At 39.4% G+C, this 21,535-nt stretch overlaps 1 protein-coding gene across 1 annotated transcript in view; it reads right to left on the bottom strand.

Annotated features, from left to right (window-relative positions):
• Nucleotides 1-21,535, bottom strand: part of LOC309558726 (titin-like) — a 320,308-nt gene that overhangs the window by 56,897 nt on the left and 241,876 nt on the right. The window contains exons 221-248 of the mRNA XM_082261775.1: nt 21,129-21,431; nt 20,757-21,038; nt 20,329-20,628; nt 19,941-20,243; nt 19,341-19,649; nt 18,974-19,255; nt 18,588-18,887; nt 18,197-18,490; nt 15,144-18,110; nt 14,722-15,048; nt 14,352-14,636; nt 13,970-14,269; nt 10,358-10,660; nt 8,775-9,050; nt 8,390-8,689; nt 7,312-7,614; nt 6,918-7,217; nt 6,373-6,660; nt 5,655-5,951; nt 5,181-5,483; nt 4,789-5,094; nt 4,411-4,698; nt 2,347-2,637; nt 1,914-2,201; nt 1,219-1,809; nt 1,023-1,127; nt 402-599; nt 28-324 (exon numbers count right to left, since the gene is read on the bottom strand). Coding sequence (XP_082117901.1) covers nt 28-324; nt 402-599; nt 1,023-1,127; nt 1,219-1,809; nt 1,914-2,201; nt 2,347-2,637; nt 4,411-4,698; nt 4,789-5,094; nt 5,181-5,483; nt 5,655-5,951; nt 6,373-6,660; nt 6,918-7,217; nt 7,312-7,614; nt 8,390-8,689; nt 8,775-9,050; nt 10,358-10,660; nt 13,970-14,269; nt 14,352-14,636; nt 14,722-15,048; nt 15,144-18,110; nt 18,197-18,490; nt 18,588-18,887; nt 18,974-19,255; nt 19,341-19,649; nt 19,941-20,243; nt 20,329-20,628; nt 20,757-21,038; nt 21,129-21,431 — 10,986 coding nt within the window. The remainder of the gene's footprint in view (nt 1-27; nt 325-401; nt 600-1,022; nt 1,128-1,218; nt 1,810-1,913; nt 2,202-2,346; nt 2,638-4,410; nt 4,699-4,788; nt 5,095-5,180; nt 5,484-5,654; nt 5,952-6,372; nt 6,661-6,917; nt 7,218-7,311; nt 7,615-8,389; nt 8,690-8,774; nt 9,051-10,357; nt 10,661-13,969; nt 14,270-14,351; nt 14,637-14,721; nt 15,049-15,143; nt 18,111-18,196; nt 18,491-18,587; nt 18,888-18,973; nt 19,256-19,340; nt 19,650-19,940; nt 20,244-20,328; nt 20,629-20,756; nt 21,039-21,128; nt 21,432-21,535) is intronic.

The following is a 21,535-nucleotide window of genomic DNA, read 5'->3' as shown; positions in this document are numbered from 1 at the left end:
ATAATAAAAAAGCTGCTTGACACATACCATACTCGTCCTTGCAAACAACAGTTCCAGTTGTCTCTGATGGAGGACTAATGGCACCAGCAGTGTTTTTAGCTCTTATTCTGAATTCATATTTTCCACCTTCTATTAGATCATTAACGGTAAATGCACATTCCTGAACATTGACATGGTTGGCCTTCATCCAGCTCTTTGCTGGTAAATCACGTTTCTCAACAAGGTATCCAACCAGTTTGTGTCCACCATCATATTTTGGTTCTGTCCAGATAAGTGTTGCTGAACTCCTAGTGACATTAATGACCTCAGGTTTACCAGGAGGATCTAAAAGGAATCAAGAAATCAGTTTCATGTACTTACACATGCTACTGCATTTATTTACCAAGGACTTTTGCACTTACCAATTGGATCAAGAGCCACAACTGATTCAGATGGCAGACTTGGTTTTCCAACTCCAGCAAGATTTATAGCCATAACTCTAAATTCATATTCTAGGCCTTCAGTTAAACCTGCAACTCTGTAGTCCCTCATTCGTAATGGAGTGGTACTGGCTCTTTTCCAAAGCAGGCTGTTTCTTTCTTTGAATTCAATGTAATAGCCTAAACAACAAAGTAATACCAAAATTACAACCTACATTGCAAAATGTTTTAGCTTGATAGAATATACATTTGAAATGCACAACATGCAGGTTAAAACATCAGATAAAAAATGTTACTGTTAATACAATAGTCATTGTAAAGCTAAAATACACCCTTAGCTTAGCAATGCCCTTATTCAGTCTTTAGGGAACCTAAACTATAGGCACAGCTGTAAACGGTCTCTAGTTTCCCCAAAACAAAGTGAAGTAGATTAAAAAGGGTGTATCAAAATACTATCTTGCAGTTTATAGCTGGAATGTGTTAAAAAAAAAGAAACGATTTTAACGTGCACAATTTAACCTGCAGCTACATACATGATATATGAACACGCATTTGATGTTGCTTACAATTGCAAGGTATCTGTTTTTAGTTTAAAAAACTTACCTGTGATTGGTGACCCCCCAGTCTTCCTTGGATCGACCCAGGTCAGGTTTGCAGAATCGTGCCTTATTGTCACAATATTAGGTGGTGGTGGAGCATCTGGTACATCTAGAATACATAGTTAATGTAATTAGTCAGCCTGAATTCTGGGTACAGGTCTGAATAATTTTAAACTACCCCCTTTCTAAAGATGGCTTACCAAATGGATGCTTTGCCACAATTGAATCGGATTTAAGGCCTTCACCAACCCCATACTTGTTTTCAGCACTGACTTTGAAGATGTATTCAGTTCCTTCATGGAGTCTGGTAACTCTGAATGATGTCTTCTGTACAGCAGAAGCACATGTTACCCACTTATTTGTCACAGAATCTCTCTTTTCCAGGATATAGTTTGTAATTTCAGAACCACCATCATCTTTTGGGGGAGCCCAGATCAGTGTGATAGCATCTGCAGTCACTTCATCAAACTTAACTGGACCTGTTGGAATTCCAGGTTTTCCCACTACTTTTACAAAGATGGTAGATTCCTTGGTGCCAGCTGGATTCTTCAAAGTGATTGTGTATTTTGAGGCATCATCTTTCTGGCAATCACGAACTGTTAAGGTAGTGTTCACAGCAGTAGACTCAACAGTTACTCTACCACTTTCAGTCAAAGGCTTGTCTTCACCTTTCCTCCATGTAACTGTAGGTGCAGGCTTTCCACTGACTGGGATTTTGAGTCGGAAAGTGCTTCCCTCCTTGGCAATGTAGCATAAATCTGGCAGATCCTTTAAGTCTAGATTTGGTGCAACTGAGAAAAAAAAACACTGGTATTACTAAGAGAATGCAAAAAGAACACTGATTTGATTACTAAATGTTTATTGGCATGCTAAAGACTGGGAAAGACACACATACCAATATCGTCCCTGGCTATAATTGAAATTTCATTTGGAGAACTGAAACCAGCATCATTTTGGGCAACCACTTTAAAGGTGTACTCCTTTCCTTCAGTCAGATCTTTCATTGTGTACTGAAGATTTTTTGATATCATTACTTGTTTCCACTTGTCCTCGGAGATCAAATTCTCGACAACGTATCCAGTGATACGGCTTCCTCCATCACTTAATGGCTTCTTCCATGCAATGGTGCATGATGATTTTGATACAGCCAGTGCTTTCAGATCTATGACTGGTCCAGGTTTTTCTAAAAGAACCAGGCAAAAAAACATATTACCCAATATCGCCAGAAATACGAAAGCCAGATTGCCAGAAGACTGTAAAAATATCAATGCCATATCATCTCTGCTGCAGCATTGTTTAATAATATATATGTACAACTAATTACTTACCAGAAGCTTTCACAGCATCATGAGTTTCACATGGCTCGCCAATGCCATATTCATTTTCTGCCAACACTCTGAAGAAGTAGGACTTGCCTTCTTCAAGGTTAGTAATCCTAAATGATGTTTTAGCACAGTCAGTTGATACTGTAGACCAAGCCTTTCTCTCTGCATCGCGTTTTTCAACAATATAATTCTTGATTGGACTACCACCATCAATAACTGGAGGATCCCACGAGATCATGGCTGAGTCCTTGGAGGTGTCCTTGATAATAAGGTTTACTGGTGGTCCAGGAGTATCTATAATGCATGAACACATTTATTTAATATATGCATGCAGAAAAATTAAAAATGTTTGGAATTTGATAATCACATAGATTAAAACTATTAGAAAAACAAATGAGAGCACACACTACCATGGGGTGGTACCACGAGTGTATGTAGCATATGAATGCGTGCCACATCCCAAGATTAAGATATAGAAAAACTAGAACAACATGGACTTTATAGGCACTAGTGAAACAAATTCATAAATGTTATTAATTAGATATACCATAAGTTACAATATATACAAAAACACAAATCATCATAGTGTTAAAATCAAAAACAAGCTATTAAAATACCCTTAACCAAACCGCATGTGTCTAACCCCATTGGGTCTAGATAGAAAGTACCCCAAAGGTAGACACTGTGGGTATGGTTTCACAAATTATTGGAACAAAGTCCAAGCTCAACATGTGTCGCTTCTTCAAGAGCTCTTCAAATCATTCTCATAATTAAACAGCACCTGGCAAGTTCCAACAATAAAAGGATATATAGAGAAGGGGAACAGTGATTATCTAAAACACACAGTAGCAAGTATACACTTATTTGGATAGTACTGATATCAATGGTGATAAAAAGATGGGCACCTATATAAGGGCCTATAACTCGGTATAGAAAAACAGTGCGGGGAACTGGGGAACCATGGAGTGACAATCGAGGATAGCTACAGTTTAATAGATCTTTATTTGGAAGGACGCACTGTTTTTTTATACAGAGTTTAAGGCCCTTATATAGGTGGCCATCTTTTTATCATCATTGATATCAGTAAGATTAGGGTCAAGATTAAAAGTAACGTAAGTACATACATACATACACAGAAGCGAAAATAGAAACTTACACACATACACACACACACACACACACACATGCACACATACATAGCTTTTTAAAAATCTGTAGTACTGTACAGGCGGTCCCTGGGTTACAAACAAGATATGGACTGTAGGTTTGTTCTTAAATCCAATTTGTTTGTAAGTTGGAACAGGTACATTTTTTATATGTAGACCTCATCCAAAAGAAGAATTTTTTAGTTTTTTGGATAGCACAGGGAAGGGTTAATACCCCTGTACCATTTGTTTTGCTGTCTGTGCCCCTGTTCCATGATTTCTCCTCACTTTCTCTCCCTATGACAACTGGATTTTAAACATTTTGGGTTGTTGTGGAAACAAGGATTGGTGATAAAGCTTCAGTGGAGACACCTTTTTCCCATGAGAACTCTTACAGGAGTGAATTTTCCTTCCTAGGGGGAGATTTCTCCTTACTTCCTGTTGTCTCCCTCCGTTTGTAAGTAGGAGTCATTTGTAAGTCGGATGTTTGTAACCCAGGGACCGACTGTAACTGCATTCGCTGCTGGGTACTGCACTGACAAATATTGCCCTGTAGGGGGAGGCGGAGAGTTCAGGACTCTGGAAGATGCCAACCCCTATCTCTGCTCTGCACATAACTATGCTGACTGAGCTCCCAATGTACTAATGTTTGGCAGAAGAGCGGAAGCTCAGTTGAATTCGAATGCCTTTCTGTGCCAGGATGCCACAGGATCCCTGACGACCTGCGACGGCACCCTAATTGAGAAAGGCTTGGTAGGACTAATGGAAATCCAGGAAAACGTTTTAAATGTGGACAAAGCAGGCACTTGGATGTGTTTTTTGTCCCCAATGTTGTTCTCTAAGAAACACCTTTTTCTTACTTTGTGCCCACATACCTCCTAAGTCTAAAACATTAATTTAACAGTAATTATCATTTACTCACCAAGCACTTTGACAACAATAGTATATGACTTCACACCACTGCTGTTTTCCAGTGTCAAGATATATTTGCCAGCATCATATTTGTTGACATTTTCACAACGCAGGAAGGTGTCAAAATCTGTAGTCTTGATATCAAGTCCCTGCCTCTCTTTAATGTTTGCATTCAGTTTAGACCATGATATCTTTGGAGATGGGCGCCCTCTAACAGGTACATAGATCCTCATTGTAACACCAGCACGGAGCACAAGAGCTTTCCTCAGTTCAGCATCAAGCTCTCCTTCAGGTGCAACTGTTTTTTGATTAAAGAAAAAACAATGACATTATATTCATGCTAACAGTAGGAAAATAAAGTAAATTCTAAATAAAAAAATTTACTTACTTAAAATGTCTTTAGCAGTATGTTTGTCTGGAACTTGACTGGGATCACTGTAACCAATTTTATTCACTGCCGAGACACGGAACTGATAATCAGTGCTTTCCATCAGGCCAGTAACAGTGTAGTGGGTGTCCTGCAGGTTTTTGGGTAAGTTGCATCGCACCCAGTTATCTGTATCTGCTCGTTTAACTTCAACCAGATACCCAATTATGGGGCTGCCACCATCATAAGCAGGTTTACTCCAGGACAGGCTTATACTGCTGCGAGTTGTGTCAACAACCTTGGGGAAAGCAGGTGGTCCAGGTGGATCTATAAAATATGTACAAACATTTAAAAGACTGTCTTCCAAAAAAAAATCTTAATTTGGATTTTATCCACTGGATGTCACAACTTACACTGAGGATCAATAGCAATTACTGCCTTCGAGGAGTTGCTAGGTTTTCCTGGTCCGGCTTTGTTCAAGGCTGTCACCCTGTATTCGTATTCAGTACCTTCTTGAAGTCCTGTTGCTTTTACTGTTCTTTCAATAACAGGTTTCCTGGTCACCTTGGTCCAATTGAACGACTTTGTGTCACGCTTTTCAAGCATATATCCAGTTATTGGAGATCCACCATCCTCAGCTGGTGCTTTCCAGCTTACAGTCATGTGATCCTTTGTAATGTTACTTATTACTGGTGGATCACACTGTCCAGGTGCATCTGTGAAGGAGAATACAAAAATGTTAAATTAAAATGAGAGAATAATAAAAGAAAAGGGAACTTTATTTAACTTAATAAATTTAAACTACAAATGAAAATGTAAAGTTTGAGTTTCTCTGCTGTTGAAAACCTCAAAACACATTTAATGTTATACAGTAATATATGTCTTACCATATGGGTTCTTAGCAATCACAGACTCAGTTAGGATAGGATCTCCAACACCATATTTGTTTTCAGCAGAAATGCGGAACTGATACTCGTGTCCTTCAATCAACTTCTCAACGCTGCAACTGGTGATTGGCACATTAGCAGTCACTTGCGCCCAGTTAGGACGACTTGTTTCACGCTTGTCAATGACATAGTTTGTAATATCAGAACCGCCATCTTCAAGTGGAGGCTCCCAGCTAAGCATGGCCCGATCAGTATACATATGGTTTATCTTAACAGAAGCAGGAGGTCCAGGTTTGTCTAAAGAAAATGAACATAGAAAAGTCTTGACATTTTGTAGACATCATATATGACATTTTATATATGAAGCCAAAAGAGCTATATTAGAGCCTGCCATTACAATTGCTCTCCCTCTAGTACACATTACCCTCCCTTAATGGCTGATTGGCAGGGAATGCAGTGCTGTCACAGAGGGGTTCCTTCTGTAGCAGCATCACTGCCCATATTCACAGCAGGTCCGCCACACAGGGATAATGATGTGTAATATAGAGGACAATGACCCCCACCCACATTGTGCAGTGCCAAATTTGGCATGCCCTAGCTGGCATGCACAGAATAGATCTCCTCTGAACTGCAGCCATGAACAACGTGTGCAGTGTGTGAGTAAAATTAATGTTTTTAAAATATAGTGTGAAAGTTACAACTAGTATCATGAACCTACCTAGGACTTTGAGCTTGATAGTTGCAGATTTTGAGCCACTGGCATTTTCAGCCACAATTGTATATTCTCCTGTTTCTTTGCGGTTAACACAGAACAATTCCAGCAGGAAAAGATTTCTCTTGGATGATATTTTAATACCTTCAGCAGGTTTTACAACTTCCCCGTCCTTTTTCCAGATGGCTGTTGGCATTGGCTTACCAAATACTTGAGCATCAAGACATACATTTGCTCCTGCTTTGACAGTAATCAGGGATTTCATCTGTATACTGAGGTCGATCTTGGGTGGAACTGAAAATTAAACAATTAAAGAGTGAAAATCAGAATACTCTAAATTACTTTTTTTTCTGGATTTGATTTGAACAGTTTTGAAATACTTGATTATAACAGTTTTATGCTGTGTTAACTTTTGATAGTTTATTCATGTTTTAGCTAGAGAATATTATAAAGATGATATAAGTGATATGCTTGTCTTATGCAATATACTTTACTCCAGTAAGAGCCACATTTGTTTGCTTTCTCTTATAAAAATGTAAATGGAGTAATACCATTTTCTGCATGAATGACAACTGGATCCGATGGTTCAGATGGCCTGCTGATGTTTATGGCAGTCTTCGCAATTACTCTGAACTGGTATTTCTCATTCTCCTCCAAGTCAGTAACAGTAAATTCTTCTGTTGGGACTTGAGAAGCAGTAGTGTTGCACTTCACCCACTTTTCACTAGGAAGTTTGCATGCTTCCACAATGTAGCCAGCAATTTTACTTCCACCATCGTGCTTTGGTCTTGTCCATACAAGGGACACAGTGCTCCTTGTTATATCAATAACTTCAGGTTTTCCAGGTGGATCTGTAAATTAAAATTATTTTTAAGATACAGTATTTAAAATAAAATGGGCAGATTGGTGAGGATAACATTGTCTTGCAATACATGTTATACATACCAACTGGTGTTCTTGCAGTGACATACTCAGTAGGTTTGCTTGGTTTGCTTGATCCAGCTCTGTTTAGTGCAGAGATTCTGAAAGTATACTCTAAGCCTTCAATCATGCCAATGCATGGATATTCTGTTGAGCGCACTGCAGTGTCATTGGCCTTGACCCACAGAAGGCTATTTCTTTCTTTCCGCTCGATAGCATAACCTGTAATGGGGCTTCCTCCATCATTATCCGGTCTATCCCATGCTACAAATATGCAGTCTTTATTAACCTTGGTAACACGGGCATTCTTTGGTTCGCTGGGAACATCTGAAATAATAACAAAATAATACTTTATATTTAATTTTAAGTCCACCTGCTTCACATTAATTAGCATTTTAATATAATCAAACATGAAAGGATGTTTTGTTCCTTTGTGAAGCATGTAGACATTAGGCAACATACTAAGGGCAATAAAGAATGTCACAAAAGTTCAATAACTGCAAACTTTCATTATTATGCCATGTCTTGGATATATTACAATGCATAGCTTAAATTCGTTTTTTAATTTGGGTTAGAGTGATTGTAAATTAATAAAAAAAAAAGAAAAGAAAATAACAGGTTTATACTTACCTGCTCTTTGTAATTCCATTGTGTGGCTCCAAACCTCCTCTTCTGAGGTCACCTGCTGCCAATCCTGGCTCCTCCTCCCCGGCGAGTGAGTACCCCCATAGGAAGCCGCTTTCTACAGAGGCACTCGTGCAGGCTCGCTACCTGCATCTATTGACACAGACAGCGGGGCTTGGCCCCACCCCCACTCCTCATCACTGGCATGATTACCAGCAGCAGGAGCCATTGGTCCCTCAGCAAAGCCAGTGAGACTAGGGAGCAAGGGTAGAGAAGAGCTGCAGATGGGCACAGTGCTGGATTGAATGAGGGCTCAGGTAAGTAATAGGAGGGGTGAGGGGGGATACATTGCAAGGAATTCATTGAGGTTAAAAAAAATGTTTAGGCTTTAGAACCATGTTTCTGCTTAAAAATGGTAACTATTTCAAGACAAGCTGGTGCTTTCAATGCAATAGTAAAATTTGGTTTGTTTACATACCAAATGGAAAATTAGCAACAACCCGATCAGATGTAATTGCCTCTGATAATCCAAAGCGGTTCTCAGCACGGACCCTGAAGATGTACTCTTGTCCTGGGATAAGTTTTCCGACACGGCAAGAAGTTTTGGTAACTGATGAAACAGCTGTGATCCAGTCTCCCCTGCTTACATCACACTTTTCAACCACGTAGTTGGTAATGTTACTACCACCATCTTCAAGAGGCAAGTGCCATGAAAGTGTGCAGCCATCATAATCTATCTCAGAAAACTCAAATGGTGGTTCTGGTGGACCTGGAATGTCTGTAGCAAACCAATAACATATTAGTGATCTCTTTTGTATCTGATTCCAGTGAAAAATATCAGGCCTAAATAAACTCATACATACCCATAACAACTACACGGATCTTTTGAGTGGCAACACCAGAGCTGTTTTGTGCAGATAGTGAGTAATATCCACTGTCTTTCCTTGTCACATCTTTTATTATAAGCACAGTGGAATTCTGTCCTTTGTGTACAGCCAAACGACTCGATAGAACAACATCAATATCTGCTTTCATCCATGTGGAGACAGGTGCTGGTTTTCCATAAACATGGGCTTCAATTCTTAATTTCTGTCCTGCTTTGATGCTGATATGATCAGGCATTAGGATCTTAGGTGGCACTATAAATAAATAAATACACACATACATTAGGCAGATTTCTACATAACCTGAATGAATAATTATTCAGCCTAAAATTTTTACTATAAAGACTAAGTTCACCTTTAATAAAAATAATAAATGCACATGTTTTGCAAGTAAAAAATGTGCATTTCTTATTTATTTTCTTAGGAGCCTGTAAAGCATTGCACCCACGATCAACAGATCACCGGTGCAATGTCGGGCTTTTGCAGATTGTCGGTATATCTGTCTGCCTGTACCTCCGATACGGGCAGGCAGTTACAGAAGTCCAGGAAGATTGATGAACTATGAGAGCACTCACCAGGAGCCCTGCACACCCATATTATTTTTAAATTGTGACAGAGGGTGTGGGGAGAAGGTCCCTTGTGCGCTGTCACAGAGAAGGGAGAGATTGGGGGGGGAGGTGGTAGATGATGCTGAACACGTTACATGCAAATACGGGTGTAACATTTGACAAAGGTGAACTTATCCTTTAACCTCTTGCCGACCACCCCACGTACATATACTGCCGGGCGGCGACTCCGCTGTGCGAAATCACAGTAGGAACCAATGAGCGAGTCCAGCAGGACCCGATATCTGCTGGGACCCTCCGATCTTTCCGATCGTTCCGATCATTCCCGACAGAGGCAGAATGGCAGTTTGCCTATGTAAACAATGCAGACCGCAGTTCTGTGACAAGGGAACACAGAGATTTTGTGTTTCCGCTGAGCAGGAACACAGATCTCTGTCTTCCCACAGTTAAAGCGTCCCCCCACAGAGTTAGAAAGCACTCCCAGGGAATTCATTTTACCCTTTGATTGCCCCTGTTGTTCACCCCTTTCCTGCCAGTGGCATTGGTACAGTTACAGTGCATTATTTTTAGTGTCACTGATCTCCAAAAAAGTGTCAAAAGTGTAATTTAGTGTCTGTTTTTCCATCGCAATTTTGCAGTCCCGCTATAAGTCACTAATCACTGCCATTACTAAAAAAAAAAAAAAAAAAAATGTTTTATAACAGAAAATTAAAAAAATTTTTTTTTTTTTCAAACTTGTCAGTCTTTTTTTGTTTATAGTGCAAAAAATAAAAACCACAGAGATGATCAAATACCATCAAAACAAAAAAGGAAATCTTTTTTTTTTTTTTGCGTACAGCGTCGCATAACTGCGCAATTGTCAGTTAAAGTAATGCAGTGTCGTATCACGAAATATGGCCTGGTCATAGGGGGGTAAAACTTGCGGAGCTAAAGTGGTTAAAGATGCATGCAAATGGTAGAATTAAAATGGTAAATTATGTGGAACATATAACTTACAAAGCTGTTCTTTAATCTCAAACATTCCTTCAGCTTCTCTTGGCAAGCTCACACCAACAGAGTTTCTGGCTGCCACCCTGAACTTGTATTTTGTGCCTTCTTTAAGTCCAACAACCACAATATTTAAGTCTTTTACAACAGAATATTGGGTCCAGTTGTTCTCAGGTTGTCCTTCCACTTGGTAGCTAATGATGTAGCCATCAATCTTGGCACCGCCGTCACGCAGGGGTGGAAGCCAAGCCAATGTGGCACTGTTCTTTGTGATTTCTGTAACATCAAGCTTCTTAGGTGGATCTGGCTCACCTGTTTAATTAAACAGGTAAAATGTTGATGCAAATAGGAATACAGGGATGCATTAATAACATAAATTATTCTCTTGGGTTCCTAAACAATATTAATATGATCAACTTAAACAGAAGCAGTGAGGAGTTTGAATTAGTTTGTCAGAACCTGGAATTACATTGATTCAGGCTGATTTGATCCCATCCTTTGGCTCTTATGCTGATTTGTTCTGCTGTGCAAAAAACTATTTGCTTAACAGTTAATAAATCAATCCTTTGTACTCTAAATCTGTTCAACTTCACAGTGGACCTTTCACTAACACCCCGTTCTGTAAAACCTGGTACACACTATTCATTTTTTTTCATTCAACCGAGCAGGTTTGAACAACAAAAAATTGTCAGCTCCAGTCAGAGCCACTGTTCTAACGATGTGACATTAGTACAGCGATCTTCCCCGCTGAGCTATTGTGTTCTGACCCCGTTCCCCCCGCCAGAACACTCCGGTCAGCACTCTCAGCCATTGACTAAGAGCGCTGATCAGGAGTCAGTTGGCTGCTGGTTTTCCAGCATGCACGTCCGACAGAAGCCAGCCAAATAGCCAGGTTCTGTCAGACTGGCATACACACGGGCCGAATGTCGGTCGGTTTTTATTGAACCAGCCGATGTTGGCCGGCACTCAGCCATGTGTACAGGGATTAAAACAGGTCCTCTTACCATCACCGGTGACCAAAGAATAAGCCAATAGGCAAACATATTTTGGAGGGGGGCATGTTATGGGTTAAAAGTGGTTAGATACAAATGTGCGCAGTTAGGGGGGGGGGGGGTCCCAGAAAATCCCTTCAAGTTCACTTAGGGCTCTTTCACACGGGCGATCCGATCAGATCCGCCTGTCAGTTTTTTAGGCGGATCTGATCGGATCCTCCATGCAGGTCTATGGGGCAGCGGGTGTCAGCGGAGACACCTCCGCTGACACCCGCTGCCATCCGCATCCGATTCTGTGCTTGAAACCGTTCAGTAATCGGAGCGGATCGGATCTGATGAGAGCGGACAAGCGGCTCTCATCCGATCCCCCATAGAGGGCAGCGGGGGCTGAGACACCTCCCTCTCCGCTCTGCAAGCGGAGACGGAGCTGTCATCCGCCCGGCTCAGCGGGGATCGCGGATCGATCCCTGCTGAGCAACACGGATCCGCCTAAGGAGCGGACCGTGTGAAAGAGCCCTTAAAGTGTTAGTTGGTGCAAACGTGATTTCTTTTTTGTTGCACTTGAAAAGCTGAATATTCTGCTGGCTTTTTGTATCTTTTGAGATCCTTAGGTAACTCAAACTACAAGTTCTTTTGAGCTAATTATTAATTTGGAGTCACAGTTCTCACGCCTGTGGTTGAATAATATATATATATATATATATATATATATATATATATATATATATCTGTATATACAGTTGTATCTCATAAAAGTAGAATATCATCAAAAAGTTAATTTATTTCAGTAATTCATTTAAAAAAGTGAAATTCATATATTTTATATAGATGCATTACAGAGTGATATATTTCAAGCATTTCTTTCGTTTAGATATGATGATTATGGCTTACAGCTAGTGAAAACTCGATATTCAGTATCTCAGAAAATTACAATATTATATAAGACAAAAAAAAAAAAGTATTTTTATTACAGAAATGTTGGCTTACTGGAAAGTATGTCCATGTACAGTATAGTATGCACTCAATACTTGGTTGGGGCTGCTTTTGCATAAATTACTGTATCAGTGTGGCATGGCAGGGAGGCAATCAGACTGTGGCACTGCTGAGCTGTTATGGAAGCCCAGGTTCCTTTGATAGCAGCCATCAGCTCATCTGCATTGTTGGGCCTGGTGTCTGTCATCTTCCTCTTGACAATACCCCACAGATTCTTTATGGGGTTTAGTTTAGGCCAGTTTGCTGGCCAATCAAGCAGAGTGTCATGATTAACCTTAGGCCAGGTATTGGTACTTTTGGCATTGTGGGCAGGTGCCAAGTCCAGCTGGAAAGTGAAATCAGCATCTCCATAAAGCTGGTCAGCAGAGGGAAACATGCAGTGCTCTAGAATTTTCTGGTAGAGGACTGTGCTGACTTTGGACTTGATAAAACACAGTGGACCAACACCAGATGACATGGCTCTCCAAATCATCACAGACTGTGGAAAATGTTGCATTTCATTCTGAAATCGAGGTCCCAGATACTGGTGGAAGAGTGGAGAGACACAGCATCCAAGTTGCATGAGGTCCAGTGTAAAGTTTCCACAGTCAGTGATGATTTGGGGAGCCATGTCATCTGCTAGTGTTGGTCCACAGTGTTTTATCAAGTCCAAAGTCAGCGCAGCCATCTACCAGGAAATTCTAGAGCACTTTATGCTTCCCTCTGCTGGCCAGCTTTATGGCGATGCTGTTTTCATTTTCCAGCAGGACTTGGTCCACACTGCCAAAAGTACCAATACCTGGTTTAATGATCATGGTATCACTCCGCTTGATTGGCCAGCAAACTCGCCTTACCTAAACCCCCTAAAGAATCTGTGGGGTATTGTCAAGAAGAAGATGAGAGACACCAGACCTAAACAATGCAGACGAAGTGAAGGCCAATATCAAAGCAACCTGGGCTTCCATAACACATCAGCATTGATCGCCTCCTTGCCACGCCGCATTGATGCAGTAATTAATGCAAAAGGAGCACTTGCCAAATATTGAGTGCATACTATACTGTACATGGACATACTTTTCAGTAAGCCAACATTTCTGTAATAAAAATACTTTTTTTTTATTGGTCTTATGTAATATTATATTTTTCTGAGATACTGAATTTTGGGTTTTCACTAGCTGTGAGCCATATTCATCAAAATTAAAAGAAAGAAATACTTGAAATGTATAACGCATCCATATAAAATATATGATTTTCATTTCTTTGATTGAATTACTGAAATAAATTAACTTTATGATGGTATTCTGATTCTATGAGATGCACCTGTATTTATACAGTGTGTGTATATATATATATATATATATATATATATATATATATATATATATATATATATATATATATATATATATAAATATATATATATATATATACTGTATATTTATATATTATTATATCATACATTTAACAGCTAGGTTAAAAGGACCTTAAGTAATGTTGCTGTGACAAATGTGCAGACTTATTATGTCAATAGCAGAGAATTTATTGCCGGAGTCACCGAGTAAGACATTGTTATGTGATTTAAATCACCAAAATCAGTGAAAAACTGTAATTTTAATTGTAATATAGAGAGAATGAATACTACATTTGTAGTACTTACTTAATGGATCTGTTGCAAGTACACCTTTAGGAGTGTCTCTTGGAACACCAGAGCCATATTCATTGACAGCTGTTACTCTGAAGAAGTATTCAGTTCCAGGTACAAGATTGGCAACCTTAAAACTAGTCTTCTTCCAGTCTGCCACCACTGTTGCCCATGTTTTTCTGTCAACTTCACGCTTTTCTAAGATGTAGTGTGTAACATGACTTCCACCATCATTTTCTGGAGGTACCCATGAGAGCTGACATGACATCTTTGTGACATCTGAGACTGTGAAGTCAGCCACAGGTCCAGGAGTGTCTGTTGACCAAAAAGAAAACACCCATCACACCAATGCACCAAAACAAGTGTATTTATTTATTGTTTTAATTGATTTACTTACCAAGTACTCTGACATTGACGAACACTGCTTTTTCTCCAGCAGCATTGACAAGTGACAAAGAATATTTGCCTGAATCATCACGTGTAGAGTTTTGGATTACTAAGAAAGCCATGGTATCAAGAAGGTCAACTTGTCCTTTCCTGACAACATTATCAATACCCATTCTCCTCCATGTAACTTTAGGTGATGGTCTTCCTCTCACCATTGCAAACAGTCTGATAGGACAACCTGCTCTAACAGTGACCAACTTTCTCATACTGGCATCCAGTTCAATTTCAGGAGATTCTGGGAAAAGGACAACAATTACAATTAATATTATTCTACAATACACATAATACATTTGCAATGATTTAGAGAAAACAATATATACCAAGTATTTCTTTAGGTGATACAGCCTCTTTGAGTTCAGCAGGCCTTCCAATGCCAATTTGGTTCTGTGCAGAAACTCTAAACTCATATTCTTCCTTTTCTTTAAGGGTGGTGGCAGTAAACTGTGTGTGGATCAACTGAGCAGCAACATTCAGTCTCTTCCACCCAGCCTCTGGATCCTTGTCCTTAACTTCAGTTTTAGGCCTTATTTCTACAACATATCCAATGATTGGAGCACCACCATCATAGACAGGTTTTCCCCATCCCAGAGTAATGGAGGTCTTGGTACTATCAGCCACCTTTAGATTTGTTGGAGGACCAGGAGGTTCTGAAAAATAAACAACAGTGATAAGCACCTTTAAACTTGCTTAAGAAAAAAAAAAGAGTGAATAAAACAATCTATAAAATTAAACGACAAATTACCTATTGGGTCTTTTGCAACAACAGGTCTTGATGGTCCACTTGGATCTCCCAGACCGATTTCATTTTCTGCTTTTACACGGAATTGGTATTCATGATATGGGATAAGGTTTGTGACTTTTAGACGTCTTTCTGGGATGGAACTCTTAGTTACAGCAACCCATCTCATTGATCTCTTTTCTTTCTTTTCTAGAATATATCCAGTGATAGACTTGCCACCATCATATTCTGGTGGGTTCCAAACAACTGTCATTTCTTCTTTACTTACTTTGGTGACCTCTGGAGTCTCAGGAGGTCCAGGCCTATTGTATTTTGTTTTAGCAACAATTGGTTTTGTTTCTGAGGGTGGACCAGTACCCAATTTATTTTCCGCACGTACTCTAAAGATATATTCATTTCCTTCTATCAGCCTAGTGACATGTGCATGAGTGAGAATCACGGAAGAAGAATATGTAGACCAAACCATTCGCTTGCTCTCACATTTCTCCAAAATATAGTTTTGTATTTCACACCCACCATCATCTTCTGGTGGATCCCAGCTGAGTTTACATCTGTCAATTGATACATCTGAAACTTTCAGATTTCTTACTTCGCCTGGCACATCAAGAACATTTACAGAAGCATGTGCTGTAAAGCTTCCAGCAGGGTTTGTGGCTGTGACAACAAACTTCCCACTGTCGGATCGCCTAGATTTCTCAAGGATAAATTTGGTGTAATCTGTTCCATTTTCAACTTTCAGCCTAGGGGATTTTGTAATATCTGTGGTATCTTTGTCTTTTGCCCAAGCAATTTCTGGCTGTGGTTTTCCTCTTACTCCAGCTTCAATTCTAATTGTTTCTCCTGCTTTCACAACTAGGATTCCAGTTAATTTCAAATCTAGTGCAGGTTTCAATAATTCCTCCTTCACTAAAACTTCAGCTGTCTTTACCCAGTTGCTTTCACCTCCTTCATTCTTGGTCTGAACTCTAAATTGGTATAATTGGTTTTCACTACATCTATCTATAAGGTAAGAAGTCTCTTTGATACTTCCTTTATGTACTCTTTCCCATTCATCAGAATCTTTCAGTTTTCTTTCAACATGATATGATAGATTGGGACTGCCACCATCATAATCTGGTCGTCTCCATTTCAGGAAAACAAATGTCTTGCCTACTTCAGCAATGTGAAGGTTCTCCGGTTCGCCAGGTTTTTCAACAGGATTGATGGCCAGAATAGGTGTCTTAGTTTCTGTAACAGGACCAGGACCAATCTTGTTTTCTGCACAGACTCTGAAGAAATATTCGTGATTTTCAATAAGAGATGCTTTTATCAACCTCTTTGTAAGATCAGAAGAGATGACATACCATCCTCTTTGAGTTGGTTCACGGTATTCTACAATATAGTTTGTTATCTCAGAACCACCATTATCTTGTGGGTTTTCCCAGGCAACCATGCAAGAATCTTTGGTAACATAGCTTATCTTAAGGTTCTGACAAGGTCCAGGTCTGTCAAGTACATTGACAATAACCGCACCCTGGGCTTGGCCACTGCTGTTTTTCGCTACAATTGTATATTTGCCATGATCTGCCCTTGTTGCTGGTTTTATCTGCAAGCCAACTGGAGGGAAATCTTGAAATATTTCAGTCCTATTGTCTTTAGTGACTACTCTGCTATCCTTAGACCATGTAATATCTGGGTCAGGTCTGCCCTTGACACGAGCAGTAATGTTGATTGTTTGGCCAACTCTTACAGTCAATAAGTCACGACAGATCAAGTCAAGATCAACTTCAGGTGGGTGAAGAATGTCTTTGGCAATAACAGATTCTGGAAGTTCTCTAGGTTCACCTTCACCTACTATATTTGCTGCTTTTATACGGAATCTATATTCATTCCCTTCAATCAGACCTGGAACTCTGAAAGCACATTGTTTGATTAGTTCATCTGTGTTAATTCTGTTCCACTGGGCTGATCCTGATTTTTGGCACTCCACAACATATCCTAAAATGGGGCTGCCTCCATCTCTAGTTGGTTTTGTCCATACCAAGTCAACAGTTTCTCTGCTCTTGTCTTTAAGTTTGGGATTTATAGGTGGACCTGGTGGAGTTATAGGGCGAGAAGCTTTTATTGGATCAGATATTGGAGATGGTTTACTTAGTCCAGCAATATTTTCAGCAAAAACTCTAAATTCATAGGTGTTGCCTTCATATAGACCAGTGGCACGGAACTTAAGATCGAGCACTGGAGTCTTGTTTACTCTGATCCATTTACCAGACACTTCCTTTCTTTCAACAATATAACCACTAATTGGACTGCCACCATCAGATTTAGGAATGGTCCATGAGACTGTTGCAGCATTTTCAGTGATGTCAGAAACCACAGGCTTTCCTGGGGGAGATGGTGGGTCAAACATATGTTTGGCAACGGTTGGTTTTGACTCTAGAGGTTTACCAATACCCATCTTATTTTCAGCACTGACGCGGAAAGTATATTCATAACCCTTATGGAGTCGTGGAACCTTTGCTTTAGTTTGAGTGCTTCCAGAGCTAACTATTCCCCATGTTTCTTTCTTGCCTTCACATTTTTCCACAATGTAGTTCATTACTGCACTTCCACCATCATCCTTTGGTGGCCTCCAGGAGATAACCATGTATTCCGGTGTAACCTCCAGGATATTTAATGGACCTGTTGGTGGTCCAGGGACATCCAAAACTGTTAGATGCAGAGCTACTGTCTTGCTTCCGGCAACATTTGATACTGTCAGCAGGTATTCTCCTGTATCTTTTCTTGTACATTCGCTAATGGTAAGCACAGTCGAAAAACTGTCAGTGTCAATTTTGTAGTTGCCTTCAGATTTGATTTCAGTACTGTCGGTCACCCATTTTGCAGTTGGAATGGGGATTCCTCTAATAATGGCAGGAAGTCTTACAGTTGTACCAGCTTTGACTACAAGGCCTTCAATTAACTTAACATCAACTTCAATCGTTGGAGCAGCTGAAATTAAAGATATAAAATTAAATTGTGTTCAACATTGCAATTGCACATTTTTATAATATGAATAATGATGATAATTACGGTACCCAGTTTTTCTTGACACTCTATTGGTACAGTTGTGTCTGGCCGGCTCAATCCTGCAATATTTTCAGCTCTTACACGGAATTTGTATATCTTTCCATGGGTCAGACCAGTGACTACACATTCCGGAATAGAGACGGTCTTGAAGTTGGTCCAGTCCTCTGCTCCATCTTCCTGATAGTCAACTACAAATCCAGTGATCTCAGAACCACCATCACGGTCTGGATAATTCCAAGCAAGAGATACCTCAGTCTTGTCTACATCTACATGATGAAGGTTCTTTGGTGGTCCTGGTGGATCTAAATAATAGATAGAAATGTTTGTAATATTGGCAAAATCTCTATTTCTAGTGAAATATTTTAATTTTTAACAAGAAAAATTCAAAACAATGCTTACAAATTGGATCAATGGCCTTTATTGGTTTTGGTGTTTCAGTGTAAGAGCTTCGTCCATATTGGTTTTCTGCAGCAACTCTGAATAAATACTGTGTGCCTTCCATCAGGTGTTTGGCCAAAATACTGTGTTTCTTAGATGTAGTTGAAATAGGCACCCAACGAGGATTGGCAACATCACGCTTTTCAACAATATAATTGGTAATAACAGAGCCACCATTGTCCTCGGGCTCTTTCCAGGTAAGATAGCAAGAATCTTTCCTAATTTCACCTACTTGTAGATTCCTTGGTGGATCAGGTTTGTCTGAAATATAAAACATAAACTTAGTTAATACTCATCATTTATTACTTTATTTATCTCAAATAAGACGTAACATCATTGTATCTTACCAAGTACAATAACCTTTACTTCAACGGTCTTAGAACCTGCTTCATTTTCTACTGTGAGAGAATAAACGCCTGCATCTTCTTTGACACAGTTGCGGATTTCCAGCTTGCTTCCAACAGGTGTGACCACAATATCAGCTTTTGTAGGCACTTCTTTGTCAGCTTTCTTCCAGGTGACTTTGGGGAAAGGCATTCCTTTGATTACAGCACTGAGTGCAATAGTGTTTCCAGCTTTAACTAGTTGTTCTCGTGCCATGTTAGCATCAATCATCAACTCAGGAGGTTCTGTAATTAACATGTATTTGTCAATATTTTTTAAGCACTATTGAAAATTTAACAGCTAGGTGTTTTATTGAAATTGAGATCTCACCAAGTCTGTCTTTAACTTGCACTGGGTCTCGGACATAAGCAGGTTCAGATTCTCCAGCAGAATTCACTGCTTTGATTCTAAATTTGTATGTGTCACCTTCTGTGAGTCCCACTACTTTATGTTTTGTATCAGGACAGCCATCAGGGGCATGGTTAGACTTCTTCCATTCTTCTTCACCAACCTTTTGGTATTCAACAAGGTAACCAATTATCTTGCCTCCACCATTGTGTCTTGGAGGGTGCCAGGACAAATCAACTGAATTTTTGGTCTTGTCAATGGCTTCTGGGTTTACTGGAGGGCTAGGTTTCACTAAAAAGTAAAATGAAAATTTTTAAATGATTCATTTTACATTTTAATTTTACATGAAATTGTTTAACCAGATATAAAACATTGTAAAATACATAGGCATATTTTAAATTGAAAAAAAGTATTTAAAACAACTTCAAAAATAGTTCTTAATCATTCATTGTTTTTGGTGTAAGTAGATGTGAACTAGAGTGTAAAAAGCTGAAAACATGTGACACCTAAACATTTCCAAAGAAAATTTTAGAAATGCAAAGTATAATTTGGTTGGTTGAAATCATATAATTATTCTCATACCTATTGGATCATTGGCAAACACTGGTTTGGATGGTGGACTTGGATCACCAACACCAACTTCATTCTCTGCTGATACTCTGAATTCATATTCACATCCCTCCAGAAGCTCTGGTACCCTGAATTGTGTATCTGGATAAATAGGCTCTCTTGACACTTTTGTCCACCTGTTGGCCATAGTTTCCTTCTTTTCCACAATATAGGCAAATATAGGTTTTCCACCATCACGGGGTCGGTTCCATAAGACTAGAGCAGAATCTTTCGTAACTTCCTTGACAAGTGGTTGCTCGGGTGCCTCTGGAACTCCTACACAGAATAAAAATTAATTTAAGTAAAACGGTATTATATCAGTACATAGATGTGAATTTTAACAGTGAAAATGATAACATACTAAAGCGATCTTTGGCCTTCATTTCATCTGACAATAGGGGATCACTGATACCATATGTATTTTCTGCACAGATGCGAATGATGTATTCCCTTCCTTCAATCAGTTTGGGAACCTTGACGGTAGTTTTGATGGTTGCTGAGGTTACAGGCATCCAGAGATCTCTGTTTGTGTCTCTCTTCTCAATGATATAGTTGGTTATTGCACTACCACCATCATCAAGAGGAGGCTTCCATGAAACAACCATATGGTCTTTATGAACCTCATCAAAAATTACAGGGCCAACTGGTGGTTGTGGACGATCTATTCAAAACAAAGAGTAGAAACGAGAAAGCATTTAACATTTGGTGGAACAATAACTCATGAATAACTGGTAAATTCTTCATAATTCTTTAATGTCCATTACATATTAATTAATGTGTTATCCTTACCAACAACAGTCACTTCACACAGTCCTTTTCTTGCTCCAGTGCTATTTTCAACAGTCACCCAGTATTTGCCTGAATCCTCCCGTACAGATTTAAGTATTCCCAAGCACAGTGTATTTGGAGTGGTCTTGATCTTTGTGCGGTCATCTTCCTTAACTGTTATTTCATCTTTGAACCAAGAAACCTTAGGAGCTGGTTTGCCTGAGTACCGACCAGTCATTGCAAATGCCTCTCCAACTCTTACAATCAGTTTATCTCTGAAATCAAGCTCAATTGCTGGTGGAGCTGGTAACAAAAGAAAAATAAATGTTTATTTAAAAAAATCTAAAACTATTTTTAAAATAAAGTGAGCTGCAAGGAACCCAGAATACATACCTAGTTCATCTTTGCAAGTAATTGGCTTAGTGCAGAAGGACGGTTTGCCTTGTCCAACAATGTTGACAGCACTGACACGGTATTCATATGTGTCACCTTCCTTCAATCCATCATGGATATATTTCCTACCTAGCAGCTTTTCTTTTGTGGCTCTATAGAACTTGTCTTTGCCAATAAGGCGGCACTCCAGTATATACATTGTGATATCAGATCCACCATTGTATTTGGGTGGATTCCAGCTTAGGCTTATTGAATCTTTTGTAACTGCAGTTACTTGAAGATCTTCAGGACGTTCAGGCACAGCTTTATACAAAAGGAAACACCATGTTACATTTTAGGATAACAGCAGAAATAATAATAATAAAAAAATATATATCTACTGTATATATATATATATATATATATAT

This window comes from Pelophylax lessonae (assembly GCF_965119305.1).
Source record: "Pelophylax lessonae genome assembly, chromosome: 6".
Lineage (NCBI taxonomy): Eukaryota > Metazoa > Chordata > Amphibia > Anura > Ranidae > Pelophylax > Pelophylax lessonae.
The sequence above is the reverse complement of the archived record's forward strand: the minus strand, read 5'-3'. Positions and strand labels throughout refer to the sequence as shown.